This window comes from Lissotriton helveticus, chromosome 1_1, assembly GCF_964261635.1.
Source record: "Lissotriton helveticus chromosome 1_1, aLisHel1.1, whole genome shotgun sequence".
Lineage (NCBI taxonomy): Eukaryota > Metazoa > Chordata > Amphibia > Caudata > Salamandridae > Lissotriton > Lissotriton helveticus.
The window spans coordinates 1,894,597,343-1,894,613,686 of NC_136057.1; the positions used below are offsets into that span (position 1 = coordinate 1,894,597,343).

Consider the following 16,344-nt stretch of genomic DNA (forward strand, 5'->3'; position numbering starts at 1 on the left):
TGAAATTCACATTGAGGTCTGAGTTTCAGTACTCAGTAGAATATATTCAAGGGTGGAGGAATATTCAGGCCGACTGTCTTTCAAGATTGCCGTTGGACTGGCGTTGTTCTCATGAAGTGTACTTATACAGTGATGACATTGCTGTAGCTTCAGTTGAGGATGCTGATTTTGTTGGTGAGGGTGTGTTCTCTTCTAGTGATTGGTTAAGGGAGATGTCTGCCGATGCAACTCTTCAAGAAGTTATCAAACTGATTAGGTTAGGTTCAAGACGTGAGAGTTCCGTCTCAGTATCAGTGAGACCTTATGTAAAGGTTTTGGATGAGTTGTCGATTGTCAATGGCATTCTTTTTAAAGGTGAAAAATTCATACCACCTTTTGGGTTGAGAAACAAGTTATTAGCATTGGCGCATGAGGGACACATGGGTCAGACCCTCACTCAGAGACGCATCAAAGACCACTTTTGGTGGCCAGGAATAGATTCGCAAGTGGTTGAGTGGGTTGAAAATTGTTCATTGTGCAGAGAGGGTGGGAAGCGTCTGAAAACTGGTCCGAAAGTAGTTCCTGGTACTCATATTCAGAATCCTGGTCTACCTTGGCACACAATTTGCTTGGACTTCATTGGTCCGATGGGTGAGCTCAATGAGAGAGACAGATTTGCTATAGTGGTTGTTGATGTTTTCACCAAGTGGTTAGTTGTTCATTTTACTAATGACATTACCACATCTTGTACCATCAGATTCTTAGGTAATCTCTTTAAAGAAGAGGGTCTACCTTCTGTCCTCATTACTGATAATGGACCTCAACTCACTTCTGGAGACATGCTGGCATTTTTGAAAGATTGTGGTATCTCTCATCATCGCACGTCCTTGTATAATCCCCAGGGCAATGCGATATGCGAGAGGGCGAATAAAGTAGTCAAAGGTATTATTCAGATGGCTTCCTCTGGTGGTTGTGTTGTCAGAAAGATGGTGGATGAAATGTTATGGGCCTACCGTACTACGCCTCTAGTTGTTGGGGATTTATCACCTTTTCAATTGATGAGAATGCGTGACCCTGGTTTGAAGTTGTTTCCTTCATGGATGAGAGATGTTGTCACTCTGCGGGTTCAGTCTGACACTTTTGATGGGGAGGAGGTCGGTCCATCCTCGGAGGTCAGTCCATCTTCTTCACATGTTCCTGTTTCTTCTACCTTTTTGGTAGGGGATTTAGTTAAGGTTAAGTTGGGTAGGCTGCACAGGGGCTTGTCTAAATTCAAGGGACCTTTCAAAGTTAAGAAAGTGTTGAACCATTGTGTAATTCTAAACAATGGTGAGTGTTGGAATTTCAGGCGGGTTGCTCTTTACAAAAGGGTGAAATCTGACTTGCCCTCTGCTTCCCTGCCAGAGAGTGATTGTATACTTCGCGTGTGCCTGATACTGCAGCTTCTTCTTTGAGTGGTTACTTATTGGCTGATCATTTGTCCTTGGGGTCTCCACTCCATAGTGCTGTTACTAGTTCGGGTGGTGGGGATGCTCCTGTTTCTTCACAGGTTTTTCCTTCTACAGAGAGTGGGCTTGTGAGCTCACGTTCTCCCAGGTCTCGACGGCCTCCTGCTTATTTGCAAGATTTTATCTGTTAAGTTTTTTTTTATTTTTTATTTATTTTCACAACAGAAAGGGAGAAGATGTGTAGTACATGTAAGTTGCCTTTCTAGTTTATCTGGAATACCTGTTAGCTCATGTTCTATATTCTATGTTCTTGTACTGTTCTCTCATGGGGTTCTTCACAGTGGCAGTTGGTGTCCTGTTGCTGCTGTGGAGGGTCCGCTCTTACTCTGCTGCTTATGATCCAATAAAGATCATTACATTTACCTAACTTCCTTTGGTGGACTGGTTTACTACAAATTTCATGTGACATTTGCTATTTCCCCAGTGTGTAGTTGAACACACCATACAAATCTATTCTTGTGAAAGGTAGCCACTGCGCAAATGGACATTTTTTAACCTCCTTGGAGCAAACGTTTTTCTGATGGAGAAACCAGCACAACGCCTTTGCTGGAGTACGTTTCTTACCATTTCCAGTTAGAGAAAGGGTCAGAGAAGGGTGCCAACAAAGCCATGAGTTCTGGGCTTTCACAAACTCTAACATGTCTTCATTTGTGTACTCCCCAGCCCTTGGAAAGGGGGTTCACTGCTGCATACTTGTACACAGTTGTGGTATATAATTATGCTGTAGTAAAACGTTATATGTCTCCCAGGTATCCTTTTATGAATGCCTGAGAAGCATAAACTGTGCAATGTTCAGTCATAAACATAGGCACATGGCAGTAAAAGGCTTTGGGAATCAACCCCAGTTTCCTTCCTGTGTGTTGTTACTTGTGATGTAACTGTTCTCCAATATATTTTACACATGCTTTTACATGTATTTTTGTATTTGTAACTAAACAAGGTGTAGATGTAGTCTTATTAGCTAAACAAAAAGGATGAACAATAGAGAGGTTGACCCTTCTAGGATGACAGACCACACATTTTCCACAGTAGCACTGAGAAACCACAGCTACGGTTCACAACTTTGGGTACCTGAACTGCGTCCTTCACTTTGGGCTTGTTGCTGTGAATGTAAGCTCTGCATTTCACGGCGCCTTGAAGATGTGTTGAACCTGTGCAGACCTGAACGGTAGCTGTGGATCTGTCATCGGAGCTCTGAGGCTGTGTAGGGACAGAAAATGTAAGGTGACAAAGAATACTTCAGCGTGGAACACAAATCACAACTCATTTACCATCTTATTTTGGTTAAGGAAGTGCTATTTGTATATCAAGTACAAACAAAATAATACATTTTTGAAACCTTAAAGGAAATGCAAAGCACTGTTTTAAAGGGATGGCAGTTTCCAAGGTTTTGGATTGTTTTATCTTCATCAGGAACATTTGGTTTAATCGCTAAAATATACTGATGCTCCCACATCTCCCTAGGTTAATATTATAAGAATAGGGGGCGCTAGAGGGCGCACGAGCTGAATGGCCGCACTTCAGTGAGGCTCCAGCAGCCTGGCGCTATTATCCTTCGGTTATCCTGTTGACCCTGCTCCCGCCCGTCCGAAACTCCCCTCGAGTGAGATGCAGACACCGCTGGACACTCGCTGAAATTTTGGTGGCTCTACCTCCTTGGGTGACGAAATTAGAGCCCCTTGAAAATCCTGCCCAGATTCCGCCCTGCCGCTGTGAAGCCTTGAGGCGGCACGGGAACCTACGACACTCCGGGGCTCACCACGAGGCGTGCAGGCCTGCGTGACCGAGACGGGCGGCGCTCCTCGTCTCATGAGCCGAGGCCAGCCCTGCTTAGCACCGGGAACTGTGCCGGTAAGAGACATCTGGAGTACACTGCCTGCTGCGGCTGGGGGACTGTCGGAAGCTGGTGGTAGCGCCTCCGCCTCTGGGACACCCGACCTTTGTTGCTGCGGCTGGCGCATTCCCAGAACGCTGCGGCGGCCGAACGGCTGCCTTCAAACAGTTTGTCCCGAGCCCTGGACCATGGAAGGTACTACGGATTGATATAGTCGAGGCTTCCGCTGCGGACACAACATCAGTGCTGCATTGTACACGGGTGTGCCTCTCCTTGCCCGGGCGCCTGCAGTGGGCCTCGGGGACCTTCCAACTGCCCTCTACTGTGGCCCTGATTCAAGCGCTCGTAGCCCTGCCGCCCGCGCCAGCTTGTAAGCCACGCTCTACCTCCCGGTAAAACCTCTCTGGTAACCGCTGCCAAGCCATTTCCTTCCTGACCTGAGACACAGCGGACACAGCGCTCCTACTGAATAGCACCGAATTGAAGGTGAGAGACCTTTTTTTTTTTTTTTTTAGTCCTCGTGTTGCACCGGGTGGGGTAGGCATCCTATGGGGACGGAGCGTTTCTCCCTCCTTGGCACCATGGGGAAACCGGACAACAGGCAGCCCAAACTGCAGTTTGAACCCGCGGCGCAAAAGAAAGTGACAAGGAACACTGTGGATAGCGGGCAGCCTCGGAGTCCGTCTGCGGAGATGTCCACATCGGCCCACTCGGTACCGGACATTGCCACGATGCTGCAGGAGATGCGCCAGGGCTTTGCCACTGTCGTGGATAAAGTTGATAGACTTTCCGCCAGAATGGACGGCATAGCCCAGAAGATGGATATCCACGAAGAGCGCATTACAGAGGTGGAGCGTCGGATATCTGACAATGACGATACTACGGTGGCGCATACCTCGAGGCTCTCTAGAATGGACAATGTGCTACGAGTAATTGCCGCCAAAAATGAGGAATTGGAAGCGAGAAGTCGGCGCAATAATATCCGCGTCACGGGAATACCGGAGTCGACCAACACAGGGAAGATGGAACTATACATTGGAAAGATACTCATGGCGGTGGTAGGGGCGGAGGCCCTCTCGAACCAATTCATCGTAGAGCGCGCTCATCGCTCGCTTGGACCTCAACCCAAGCCTGGAGCCCTGCCGAGACCCATAATTGCGCGTCTACTCAATTACAGAGATCGTGATGCGGCACTGCGGGCGGCCCGGGCGAACCAGACCCTCACACACGATGGTGTATCTTTCTCTATTTACCCCGATTTTACCCCGGTGGTACAAGAGCAGCGGAGGAAGTTCCTAGCTGTCAAGAGAAAGCTTAGGAGCCTGAACATAGACTATGCTCTTTTATACCCAGCCAGGTTGCGAGTGACCCATCAAGGCACACAACATTTCTTTCTCAACACACAACAGGTCGAAGATTATCTTAAAACTCTGCCTAAACAGGGAAAACGGCCTGCGGATGCTGAGGGTCAACACGACCTGAGTTCTGAATAAGCGATGGATGGCCTGGTGCTGCTGCAGCTTGCACACTACTGGACTGTGGTAACTACCCCTCTGTATAGCGGGCACTCTCACTGTGACCAAAGACTGCGACTGATGTTTGGGGTACTAAGGACGGATGCTGGATTGCAGGCGGTAAAGTATGCCAGGCCCCCACCCCCCCCACTCTCCCTCCCCCTTCGGATAGAGACACTGGGGAACGCCTTTGCGCGGAGCGGGAGACATGGGGGTGGACGGACGTGCACCTCTGATGACCCCTAATGGGTATACCCCAATATTCTTGACTCTCTTTCTTCTGATGTTTACTTTTTTTGGTTGCGTTTTGGGTGGGGGGTGGGTTTGGGGTGCTGGCAAGTTGGGGATGCTTCAGTGGGTGGGGGGAGGCGGGCGAGATGCAGTGTATGGGAGGAATGCAGATGGCAAACCGTGGCTCTCTCTGGTAGGGCCGTATGGATTGTGTAAGCAGGGATGTAAATCGATTGCTGCTGTTCTTCCTGCGCGCAATGTGTTCCTGTTGGAACTTCTTGGAGGGGGGTGGGTGGGCGTTAAATATGGGGGAAATGTTTGGTTTATGTTCTTAACATGTGCACCGGGTATCGAAGAATTACTTCTTTGTCTTGGCAGGGGACATTTTAATTGCGTCCGGATGGTGGAAAGATTTGTTTTGGAATGTGAGGCTTGTGTGGTACAGAGGCATATCAATGTGGAATGGGGTGATGCCTTTGAGCTGGCTCTCCCGCTATCCATGGAGACTGCTGGGCGGGCAGGATTTGAAAATAGTTTGCTACTTGCTGGCAGTGGTTACACCCTGCTAGATGCCTTGATTTCTAATCTCTCTATCCAATTGCGATTATGGATGACACGAATTTGAATATCATCACGTGGAATGTGAGGGGGCTGGGTGATCATAGAAAACGAAGGCAAATTCTGAGCTATCTTGATAGACATAAAGCACATATTGCATTCCTCCAGGAGACGCATTTCCACCCTTATAGACCACACTCGTTTGGGAAGAGATGGGCCTCGTATACAGTCTTCTCCTCATATTCCACGTATGCACGGGATACGGCCATTTTGATTAAAAGAAATACACCTTTTTATTTAGCAGGCTCAAAGGTGGACCCACAGGGAAGATATTGCTTGATGTGGGGCAGACTGGGACATATGGCTGTGACACTGGCCTGTTGTTATGGGCCCAATGTGGATGATCCACAGTACTTTACTGACTTGTGGGTGGCGATAGTTGAGACCGGGCCACAACACCTCATCTGGGGGGGGATTTCAATGTAACCCTAAAACCCGTTTTGGACAGATCACACCCCGCCACCCATCACTACACTAATGGGAGGGAGGTGCTTTGTGCGACTATTGATGGTAATAATCTCATAGATGCATGGAGATCCCGGCATGGGGCACTGGGTGAGGGTACACATTTCACCGCACAGGCAAGATCCTGGGCTAGACTTGATTACCTACTCTTGACACCACAACTCTACACATCCCTGGTACACTCGACACACCTCCCCAGGACATATTCCGATCACTCACCTGTTCTCATCACACTGCGAGGGACTGAACTGGGCCCCCCTGCTACGGCATGGCGTATGCAATCCTCGATGCTACTGGACGCGGTGTTCCAGGAAGAGCTTCGAGAGGAATGTCTAGACTATTTCAAACGTAATAAAGACTCCGTCCAAGATGTCGAAACTATATGGGATGCCGTAAAAGCCACCCTTAGGGGTCTCTGCATATCTAAGGGCTCTGGGGTGCTTAAGAGCATACTGAATAGATTGAAATCTCTAGAGTCGGAGCTAGGGGCCGCGGAAGAGGCCCTCCGAGCAAACCCTGGGAGTAATACGCTAGCTATAATACGGGAAAAACTATCAGAATATGCGGATGAAGCGGCACGGGAGGTAAAGTTCAGGAACAAACATTGGGTGGCTAGACGTTATGGAGAGGGTGAGAGGCCTGGAAAGGCCTTGGCTGCAACGATAAAACTTATGCGCTCACCGACTGTCATACTCGAACTAGAAACGGCGGAAGGGTTGTTGCTCAGGGACACTGCTCACATATTAAATCAATTTGTTCAACACTATAGTACACTGTACTCCTCGTCTAGGACAGGGGACCTGACGCTAGATGACTACCTGGCGGATGTATCATTGGGGTGGCTGAGTGATTCACAACGGGCTTTTCTGAGTTCCCCGTTCGAACTAGATGAAGTCAGGGAGGCTATCATGCACATGAAATCAGGGAAAGCCACTGGGCTGGATGGCATTCCCATTGAATTCTATAAGACCTACATTGACTTCATGGCACCAGTGCTGCGCGAAGTTTATGAGGATGCGCTGGAAGTTGGCCACCTCCCTGCCTCCATGAGAATCGCTCTTATCACGTCCCTCCTTAAGCCAGGGAAGCCCGCTACTCATTGCGATTCGTATAGACCTCTATCATTGTTGAACTGCGACGTGAAGATTCTCGCCAAATTGATAGCGACACGCATTAGCCTTTTATTGCCTGCATTAATACTCCCTGATCAGGCTGGTTTTGTCCCGGGCAGGGCAACATCGCATAACCTCCGCACCTTTTTCTCTGTCTATGACTCTGTTCACGAAGACCTGCCAATGGCGGCCATTTTTTTAGACGCCACTAAGGCGTTCGACTCGCTGGAGTGGGATTATGTATTCCAGGTGCTCGAGCGTATGGGCTTTCCGCTTATCTTCATCTCCTGGATCAGATTATTATATACACGCCTCGTGGCCAGAGTACTCATTAACGGGAGACTGTCTTCGGAATTCCCTGTATCAAGGGGAACTAGGCAGGGTTGCCCACTTTCCCCACTCCTGTTTGCCATAGCCACAGAACCCCTTGCGGCTAAATTACGTCAACATCATCGTGATAGTGCATTGCGCTGTTTTCAAAGGCAGATACTCATTTCGATGTACACCGATGATATTACCCTCTATATCCGCCACCCAGGTGAGAACCTGCACCCCATCCTCAGAGAATTCATACGGTTCGGAGCACTCTCTGGCGTCCAGATAAACTGGAAAAAGTTGTGCATTCTCCCTCTCACCGCCTCGACACGTGAGTTTCCATTGGAGTATCCGCTTGCTTGGTGTGAGGGTGATTTTAAGTACCTGGGAATACATATTGAACGAGACAGAGAGGCACTTATCCGAGCTAATTATGGCACGGTAATGAATAAAATCAGTGATAATGTTTCCAGATGGATAACCCTTCCCCTGTCCATGGCTGGGAGGGCTTCATTGATTAAGATGGTGATACTCCCTCAGCTCTTATACCTTTTTTTGAACATACCATTTCATCCTGGGGCCTATTTTTTTCAAACTACTGCGCACAGAACTGCTAAGGCTGGTGTGGGGCGGGAAATCACCTAGACTCAAGTGGGAGATCCTCATCCGGCCTTACTCGCAGGGTGGCTTTGGGATTCCAGATTTTGAACTTTATTACTGTGCGGCCCAGGCCCATTTTGCTTACTTCTGGATTCTACAACCTAGGTACATGCCCTAACTGGCGGCTGAGCATTGGCTGGCACACCCGACTCCAATTGAAGGTGCGTTATACTCACCGGTAGAAGGCAGAGATAAGACCCCCAACACTGTCTTGAGCACCGTGACAGCGTGGCATCGTATCAGTTCGAGACTTGATCTACAACTATTGTATGCCCCACTATTACCTCTGACTTACCACCCGCAGTTACCGCTGTTACAAGAAACTGGCTTTCAGAAGCTGTTGAAGAAAATACATGTTCGAACATGGGGGGACCTGTATCGGGATGGCACCTTCCGTACCAAAGACCAGCTCTATGAAGGGATACAGCCGACGCCGCTGGAAGTATTTTACTATATCCGGCTCCGGCGTGGTTTGCAGGCGGTTACTCCCGACTTCCCGCATGAACCTCCTGTGCTAGTCCCGCTACAGACTATTCTTCTGCAGGATAGCCCCAGCAAGCTGGTTGCTACGCTACACAAATCGGTCCGTGTCAATATGGACTATACAGAACTGCCTGCCAGAGGGAAATGGGACCAAGAGCTGGCTGTGACACTCACTGACAAGCAGTGGGACTTCTGTCTCCTACAGACGGAGCACATATCATCTAGTAGTAGATATAGAATTATTCATTACAAATTCCTACATAGGGTATATCACACACCAGCACGCCTGCACAGATTCCAGTTACGTCCTACTGACACTTGCGACAGATGTGGGGCCCCGGGGGAGGACTTTCTACACCTAGCATGGGGTTGTGAACAGATTTACAATTATTGGGATCAAGTTTTTCAGGCCATCTCCAAAATGATACACATGGTGGTAGACCCATCTCCGATAATGGCGCTGCTGGGCTATGTTAAACCGCTTCATGCGGCCCACCGCAAATATGTGGCGTTGGCTATGTTGCTAGCCAAGCGTAGAGTGGCATGTAGGTGGGGGAGGGGAAGAGCCCCCAAATTCAAGGATTGGATGCGAGACATGGTATACTGTCAGGACCAAATGCATATCTACTCTGAACTGTTGCCGGTTGCCTCCAGGCCTACTGACATATGGGCTCCGCTGCAATGCTATTTGCTGGAGACATCTCCTGAGGACACCAGTGATTAAGGCTGCACTGCCGGGACGGGGCTATGAGGTCCCAATTTCATAGAGGGGTGTGGAGATGGGGTGTTAAGATATTTGCTGAGCTGCTGTTATTGTTGATTCCTCTCCCCCCCCCGACCTCCCACAGCAACACCGATGGACCACTCCGGACACCAGTGTGGTACCCATCTCTCTGTGTGTCCCTGTAATACTGTCTGCCCTATGACTTAGATGTGGTGGATTGCTTGATGGCCTTGCAAGCAGCAATATACTGCCCCAGCTCTGATGTGCATCCCCCTGAGATGTACTTTATGTTTTAATATCCCGCATTAGAATATGCCAACTGCCATACTGGCGTACGAATTTCCCCTACATATGGATATGATACCGCACATGTTATGGTTTAGGACGAACTAAACAAAAAACAAGACGAATTGATTGGCTAATGTTTAATATATACGATATTGTCATGTGTGTACAGCAGCTATGTCGAAATATCTACGCCATGTATGCTATGCATTTGAATATCCCGATGTTTACACCAATGGCAGGCGGCCTCAGGGTTGTAGGCGTGACGCTGTGTATTCTTGACAGTGCTTAATAAACGTCTTGTATAATTAAAAAAAAAATAATAATTATATTATAAGAATAATATTTATAATGCACATATACAAAGATGTAATAGGACAGTATTACTGGGCACATTCTTCGTCATTCTCCTTTTTCCCTCTCTTTCAATATCTCTGTATTTCCCCTACCATTATTTTTTCTATCTTAATTACTTTTGGATATATTTAAAAATGTTATTTTCTCTATTTAAAATATTTTTTTCTTTTTCAATGCCATCAAATTTATATTCAATAAATAATAACTAAAGCTCTGCTCTTACTTATGGTTTGATGATATTATAATGTTCCACTTAAGATATATTGATCTATATGATTATATTGTTAGCATTTACAATTCTCAAATAAAACTTGAAAACAGTGCTAAAGGACAAAAGAAACTTAGCCTTTAAATGACACTGAGAGCACATGGCAGGTTTCCTATTCTGTAGTTGCATACGAATAAACATGGGCAATACGGCTCCTCTGAGCTGGATTTCTTTTACTTGTGTATTAAGAGAAAGAGGACTTGCATGAGTGTTTGCTAAAGCTACCTCAATTCCTGCTGAATTCAGAAAGTCCTTGCAGCATACCAACATAACAAATGTTTGATGTCTCACGTAAGTACTTACAATTGGTGTAAGAACCTGGACCAAGAAGGAGGGTAATTGGAAAGTACCTCTCGCTGACTTTTTCTGAAGAAAAAAAAAGATTGGAATAGGATGATTTACAGTAAAAGCCAATATCCCTTGCAAAATAAACCGTGGAACGTAATGTAGAAATGAAATGTACATCAAAATGCACAAAAATAGATTTACAATAAATAAGGAAAATGCAATGTGCAGTGAAATGAGTAAAATGAAAATGTGCAAAATGAAATGTGCACCCAAATCAGAAAAAAATTAATGCACAGCAAAATCTAAAAAAAGTGTACTAAATAATTGAATGGAGCTATTAAAATGGAAACCCTCCAAACAAGCCTAGTGCAGAATTTAAGTTCCATTTCATTTAAAGCTTATGAAAGATCAATATGTGAAACTGAGCATTTTAACCTTTTAAGTCTTGGCATTTTTTTTGTGTTCAACTTATGAAAGAAGATATTACAAGATAATATCAAAAAATGTTAAGTGTTGTACTTTCCCCTACTTGTGCTTAAGCTTTCATAATGTTTGTTTTCACAAAAAAAGCACTGGCCATATATGCATACTTTCCCCCACATGTTGTAGACTCAAGTTACCCAGGCGTAGTGGATTCCCATGAAGGACACTAAGAAAACAGACAAAATATAGCAAATATTTGTTTTTTGAAGAATGGGGGGAAATTGCTCTGGAAGAAACTGGGTATTGTTCTAAAAATAGCATCAAAAAAAGGTTTCTTACGCTAAAATGGCCAGCTTCTTTGCTTTCAGCAACTGGCAGTTATTAAATTTAAAAAAATGTCATCATAGTTTTTGCAGGTTTCTAAGTGGTAGCCTATATATCCAAATTTGTGGTTCCTACCTATTGGTTGTTTGTGGTGAAAAGAGACATTAAACCTCTGGGTGATCCATGAAAGCTATATATTTCTGTACATTGCTCATGGTTTTCTCAAAAGAAACTAATAGTTGAAATCAAAAACGAATCATAAAAAATAGAAATATGTGACATGTTTTCATCTATAACTGAGGAGCAGGCCATCGCTGCATTGTGAAGTTCCAGTCGGGTGTCGCGGACAGTCATAGCTGGAGCTTCGCGCTGTTGGTCACCACCAGCAGCCATTGCTGTAGCACAAAAGTGCAGATCACACATTGCTAATCATTGCTGAAGATCACTATAGCACGAATAGTCAGGTTCACAGAAGCTTTGCATTTGCAGTCATCACAGGCAGTAGTGTTTCGATGCAAAGACTCCAAAACGTCAGGATTTTTCTTTTCTACACATGGGGTGAAGTGGGATGCCAGTCAAGGGTCCGGGACCTGGGTCAGGGACATACTTTAGCATACTTTAGCAGAGGTAGGTCCAGTTGTGGGTCCTAGCAGATCAGCTGGCCAGTTGCAGGGAGACCTCTGGAGGTTGTTGTGTCCCTGTAGCTCAGAAAAGCCAATCAGCTAACTGACCTTTAGAGTCACCCAGGTTACCCTATAATGAAGAGAGCAGATCTATCCTTCCTTTACATAGAGTAGGGCAGGCTTCAAGTAAAAGGGCAGTCTTCTGGAAAACAAGTCAGGCCTCAAACAGCATGGCATTGCTATGGGGGGAAAGACAGTCCTTCTTCTGTAGTCTTCAGGTCCAGGGGTGGACAGAAGAGATGGTTCAGAAGATCTAATATTTATACTTTGTGCAAGCCTTTGAAGTGGAAGTAACATCCTGTCTACACTCACATTTGGTTCTAGAAAGTTCCTTCCTTCCCCTGTCAAGGCTCCAAGTAGCCTAGGGTGACAAAATACTGGTATCCAGTCCCCTTGGAGTGAGCAGGAGGGAGGCCTTTGAAATGTAAGTGGGGCAGGGAACAGCTCAGCCCCAGCCATCGTAGCAGTATATCCTACAACCAGTCCCCTTTGTCTCCCTGTCTGGGAGGAATACATAAAGGCAAACTGACAAGCTATTCACAGTTGTGACCAGGACGCAGACCCCAGGCACGAAATGTTTAGGACATGAAAATGTCAACTTTCTAAAAGTGGCATTTTCTGAATCGTGATTTAAAATCTGGCATAACCATTATAGAGGGTTTTAAATTACAATTCATTTGAGTCCAAACTGGGCATTCATATCTGGTCCTAATCAAAAGTTAGCACTTATTAAATGTAATAAGGTATCCCACTGTTATTCAACAGGAGATAGGCCTTGCAGTAGTGAAAAACGAATTTAGAAGTTTTTCACCACAAGGACATGTAAAACTTATAAAACACATATCCTACTTTTTAAATACAATGCACCCTGCTCTATGGGTTATTTAGGGCCGACTTTAGGTATGACATACGTATTAAAAAGAAACGTTTAGCCCTGGCAAAAGGTTTGTTTTGCCAGGTTGAAATTAAAGTTTTAAGGCTGCAGTACAGGCTGCAATGACAGGCCTGGGACATGTTTTATAGCACTCTTAAGTGGGTGGCATAATGAGTGCTGCAGGCCCACTTGTAGCATTTAGTTTAGAGGCCCAGGGCACATGTAGTACCAATTACTAGAGTCTTACAAGTCAATTATATAGGTCAATTGGTTGTAAGGCATCCACGTAGAGGACATGCTCTTTAGCTCTTGTTAGCAGTGGAAAAGGGCACTGAGTCCTAAAGCCAACAAAAATAAATTAAAAAAACAAGAGGGGTAAAGGCAAAATATTTGGGGGAAGACACACCAAGAATGACAGGTCTAACAGCTGCCATGAGGCTTGTGGCCTGGTGTAGCCTGAAAAACATCCTATATATTGTTGGTGGGATTGTCTCACTGAGGAGGCTAGGTCCTTTGAGCAAACAGTAGGTCAGCTGTTTTGGAAGCATTCCAGGGTGGAGTCAGGCTTCTCTCAGAATAGTTACTTGCCATTGAAAGTTGCCTACATGTTCCCAAGAAGCCAGTGGCATGTATCCATGTTTGTTGGTACACAGTGGTAGCCATGCCCGTGGCCCGAGCCACAGTGTCCTGAGAATCCAGGCTGTGCTGCAGGAACTGTTTGCAGGCATCCATACAGTCATTGGTCAATCTTGATAAATGGCTTTTTGATATGTTTTGGGTAGCCGAATGACTATAAAATGTGCCACCTACCACAGGGCATGGACATAGCTGTCCTGGAGACATGTGGCATTCCCAGTATAAAGAACAAGGCTGCCAGAGGCAAATACTTAACCACCTATAGGAGGTGTCTCGGATTAGTGGTTGGGTTCAGTTTGGAGTAAGAAACTTGGACCACAAAACATTCCAGAGAAGGATGTGGTGACGCACATGTGGGGTCAACTGGGCAGGACCTTGTTGGGTAATTGTGGCCTGCAGGTCCAGAAAGGGTTTATTCCACACAGCCAGAACACTTTCCAGAATATCCTCACTCAATGGGAGCAAGGGCCCCGTAGGTGTATAAGATGACTGCAAGATGTCTGTCAAATTGTTAAAGTTAGCTTCAGGCAGGGAGCACGCTAACCCTGAAGCGTATGGTGCTTTTTCCACCACTACTGAGAATGAAGAGGGACAAGGGAGCAAGGGAGGTCCCATTCTAGTGAAGTATCCAGGTCACTTGCATTCTGCAAATCAAGAAAGGAGGAGGTTATTAGCCTCAGAATCATCATCATTTGTGTGGCATATACTGTTCCATCCTGTGTGCAGATGTACTATTCCAATTTCTAAACCAGGGATATGCACTTGCACGCCTACTGATTTAGAAATAGAAGTGTAGTTTGTAAAGGGGTCTACATACTAGTAGATAGTGTCACAAGTTGTCTATTCACAAAACAATTTGTTTAATGAATATAAATGAGAGAGATTGCATTAGCAACCCAATCCCCTTCAGGGGTGAAGGCCTGCAAGTGACAGCAAACCACCATCCCTTTAGGCCTCCAACATGATTCCCAAATTGGAAGCGGTCCCCTACGGAGAACTTCGCCTCTGCTCAACACCCTCCCCACTGCATATTAGTTATCACCCCAACTGGAGGGTCAGAAATTGATCAATGGGTTGCAGTCTGAATGGGAGCTCACGAACCACTGAGACTTTCCTTTCCAAATCACAAGTAGGAGGTGGTGCCCCTTTCATGCCACCCTCCTATTTCTGGTTTAAAAAGTGTCACAGAAGCACTGTTATGAATCACAAAGACTCTTCAACTTCTAAAAGGGCTTTTGTACACTGTAAAAAGCCATATTGTGGGTGCAAACCATGTAAATTTGCGAACTGCAGGCTTTGCAACTGCGAAATGGCTTTATACATCTGGGTCCGAGTTCTTGTACAGTTTTAGTTAACGTTGTCACCAAACTGGGATCATCATTGAAGTCAAATAGAGGATATATGGTTTTATTTTTGACAGCTGAACAGTTAATCATCTTGAAAAAGATCTGTTTTTACACTTAAATTTGAAGATTATTTATTTGACATGATTCTTCTGTATCTGTTTCCCGCTTTGGTGCTGCATTATGTCGATATGAGTTGTTGTGTACTGTATCGCATTCAATGATATTTTGTTTTATGAAGAACATAAAAATGTGAAGCTTGAAAGCAATGCAATGTATGATAACTGTGACATGATAACTATGACAGTAATAATATTAATTATAAAAAAGGAAGGCAGCCAAAAATGTTTTACATATTAACAAAGCAGAGTAAGAGATAGAACATAGTGTACAATAACAGAATCACCTGTCCGCACAGCAGCTCACTGCCTTCCTCTTTTACTTGTCCATTGAGCAGGAAAACACTTTGCCCGATTTGCAGTGCCCACCTAGTCAACCCGTCCTGAACAGAAAAAGACAAGCTAGAAAGTGTGAGTAATTATTTTAGAAAGGTAAGAGTTATCAATGTAAAAGCACAGCTCACACTTAAAAAATGGAAATAAGGATTAGGGATGTAGCTACTCCTGAGTTCTTGGTGTGAGGTAATATTTGTACACAAATTTATTTTTCCCATCAGTAGAAATTAATTCTAGCATTCCATCCTTCACATTTTGTGTAATTTAGTAGGTCGCCTTAAGTGGAACGGGTATGCCCAGAAGTGGGTCCCATGCACGCTGTGTCACTGGAACCAAGCTATACCCGGCTGATGAGCCCATAACAAGGGCAAAACCGGTCCTGGGTGGCTTTTATTTTGGTTGAAGGAGGACCTAGCTGGGCAGTTTGGGCTGGACTTTTTCCACTGGAGCAGGGTCAAGACTGATTTGCATATAGCAGAGTGCAACTGAGGTGGCATGGTGTGTAAAATAACGATGTACTGGGATGCGTCTGAGTAATTACCAGTGGCTGAGATTAATTCAAGCATTCCATTAACCACTTTTTGTATACTTCAATATGAGTAAGGGCATGCTTCCTTTTCACAAGAAGCACATCTGAACACAAGGAAGTTTCCTTCAGTGCCGAATGTACCATATTAATGTGTATTTGTTTAAGAGCAGAAAAACACTTATGCCTAAAGCCATTATTTTTTTTCAGATTTCATTAGGCCTGCAGTTTCCTGAACAATAAAGTTTTGCAAAAATCATGAAAAAACAAACAAGACTCTCCAAAAAGCTAGCGGCCAACGCCAGACCTATTGCCTTTGCCAATGCTTGTTTTTAGATCTGATCTTTGAGGCAGCCTTGGTGTGATAAATTCCTGATGCAGAATGTCCCAGGTAGATCACTCTCCAGCACAAAAATGCTGAGTGTGGAGACTGGACTTC

General features: G+C 45.4%; 1 protein-coding gene across 3 annotated transcripts in view; it reads right to left on the reverse strand.

Moving 5' to 3' along the window:
- ODR4 (odr-4 GPCR localization factor homolog) overlaps positions 1 to 16,344 on the reverse strand; it is a 237,167-nt gene that overhangs the window by 136,094 nt on the left and 84,729 nt on the right. For all 3 annotated transcript variants that reach the window (XM_078642589.1, XM_078642600.1, XM_078642610.1), the window contains exons 8-10: positions 15,331 to 15,426; positions 10,657 to 10,719; positions 2,559 to 2,687 (exon numbers count right to left, since the gene is read on the reverse strand). In XM_078642589.1, coding sequence (XP_078498715.1) covers positions 2,559 to 2,687; positions 10,657 to 10,719; positions 15,331 to 15,426 — 288 coding nt within the window. The remainder of the gene's footprint in view (positions 1 to 2,558; positions 2,688 to 10,656; positions 10,720 to 15,330; positions 15,427 to 16,344) is intronic.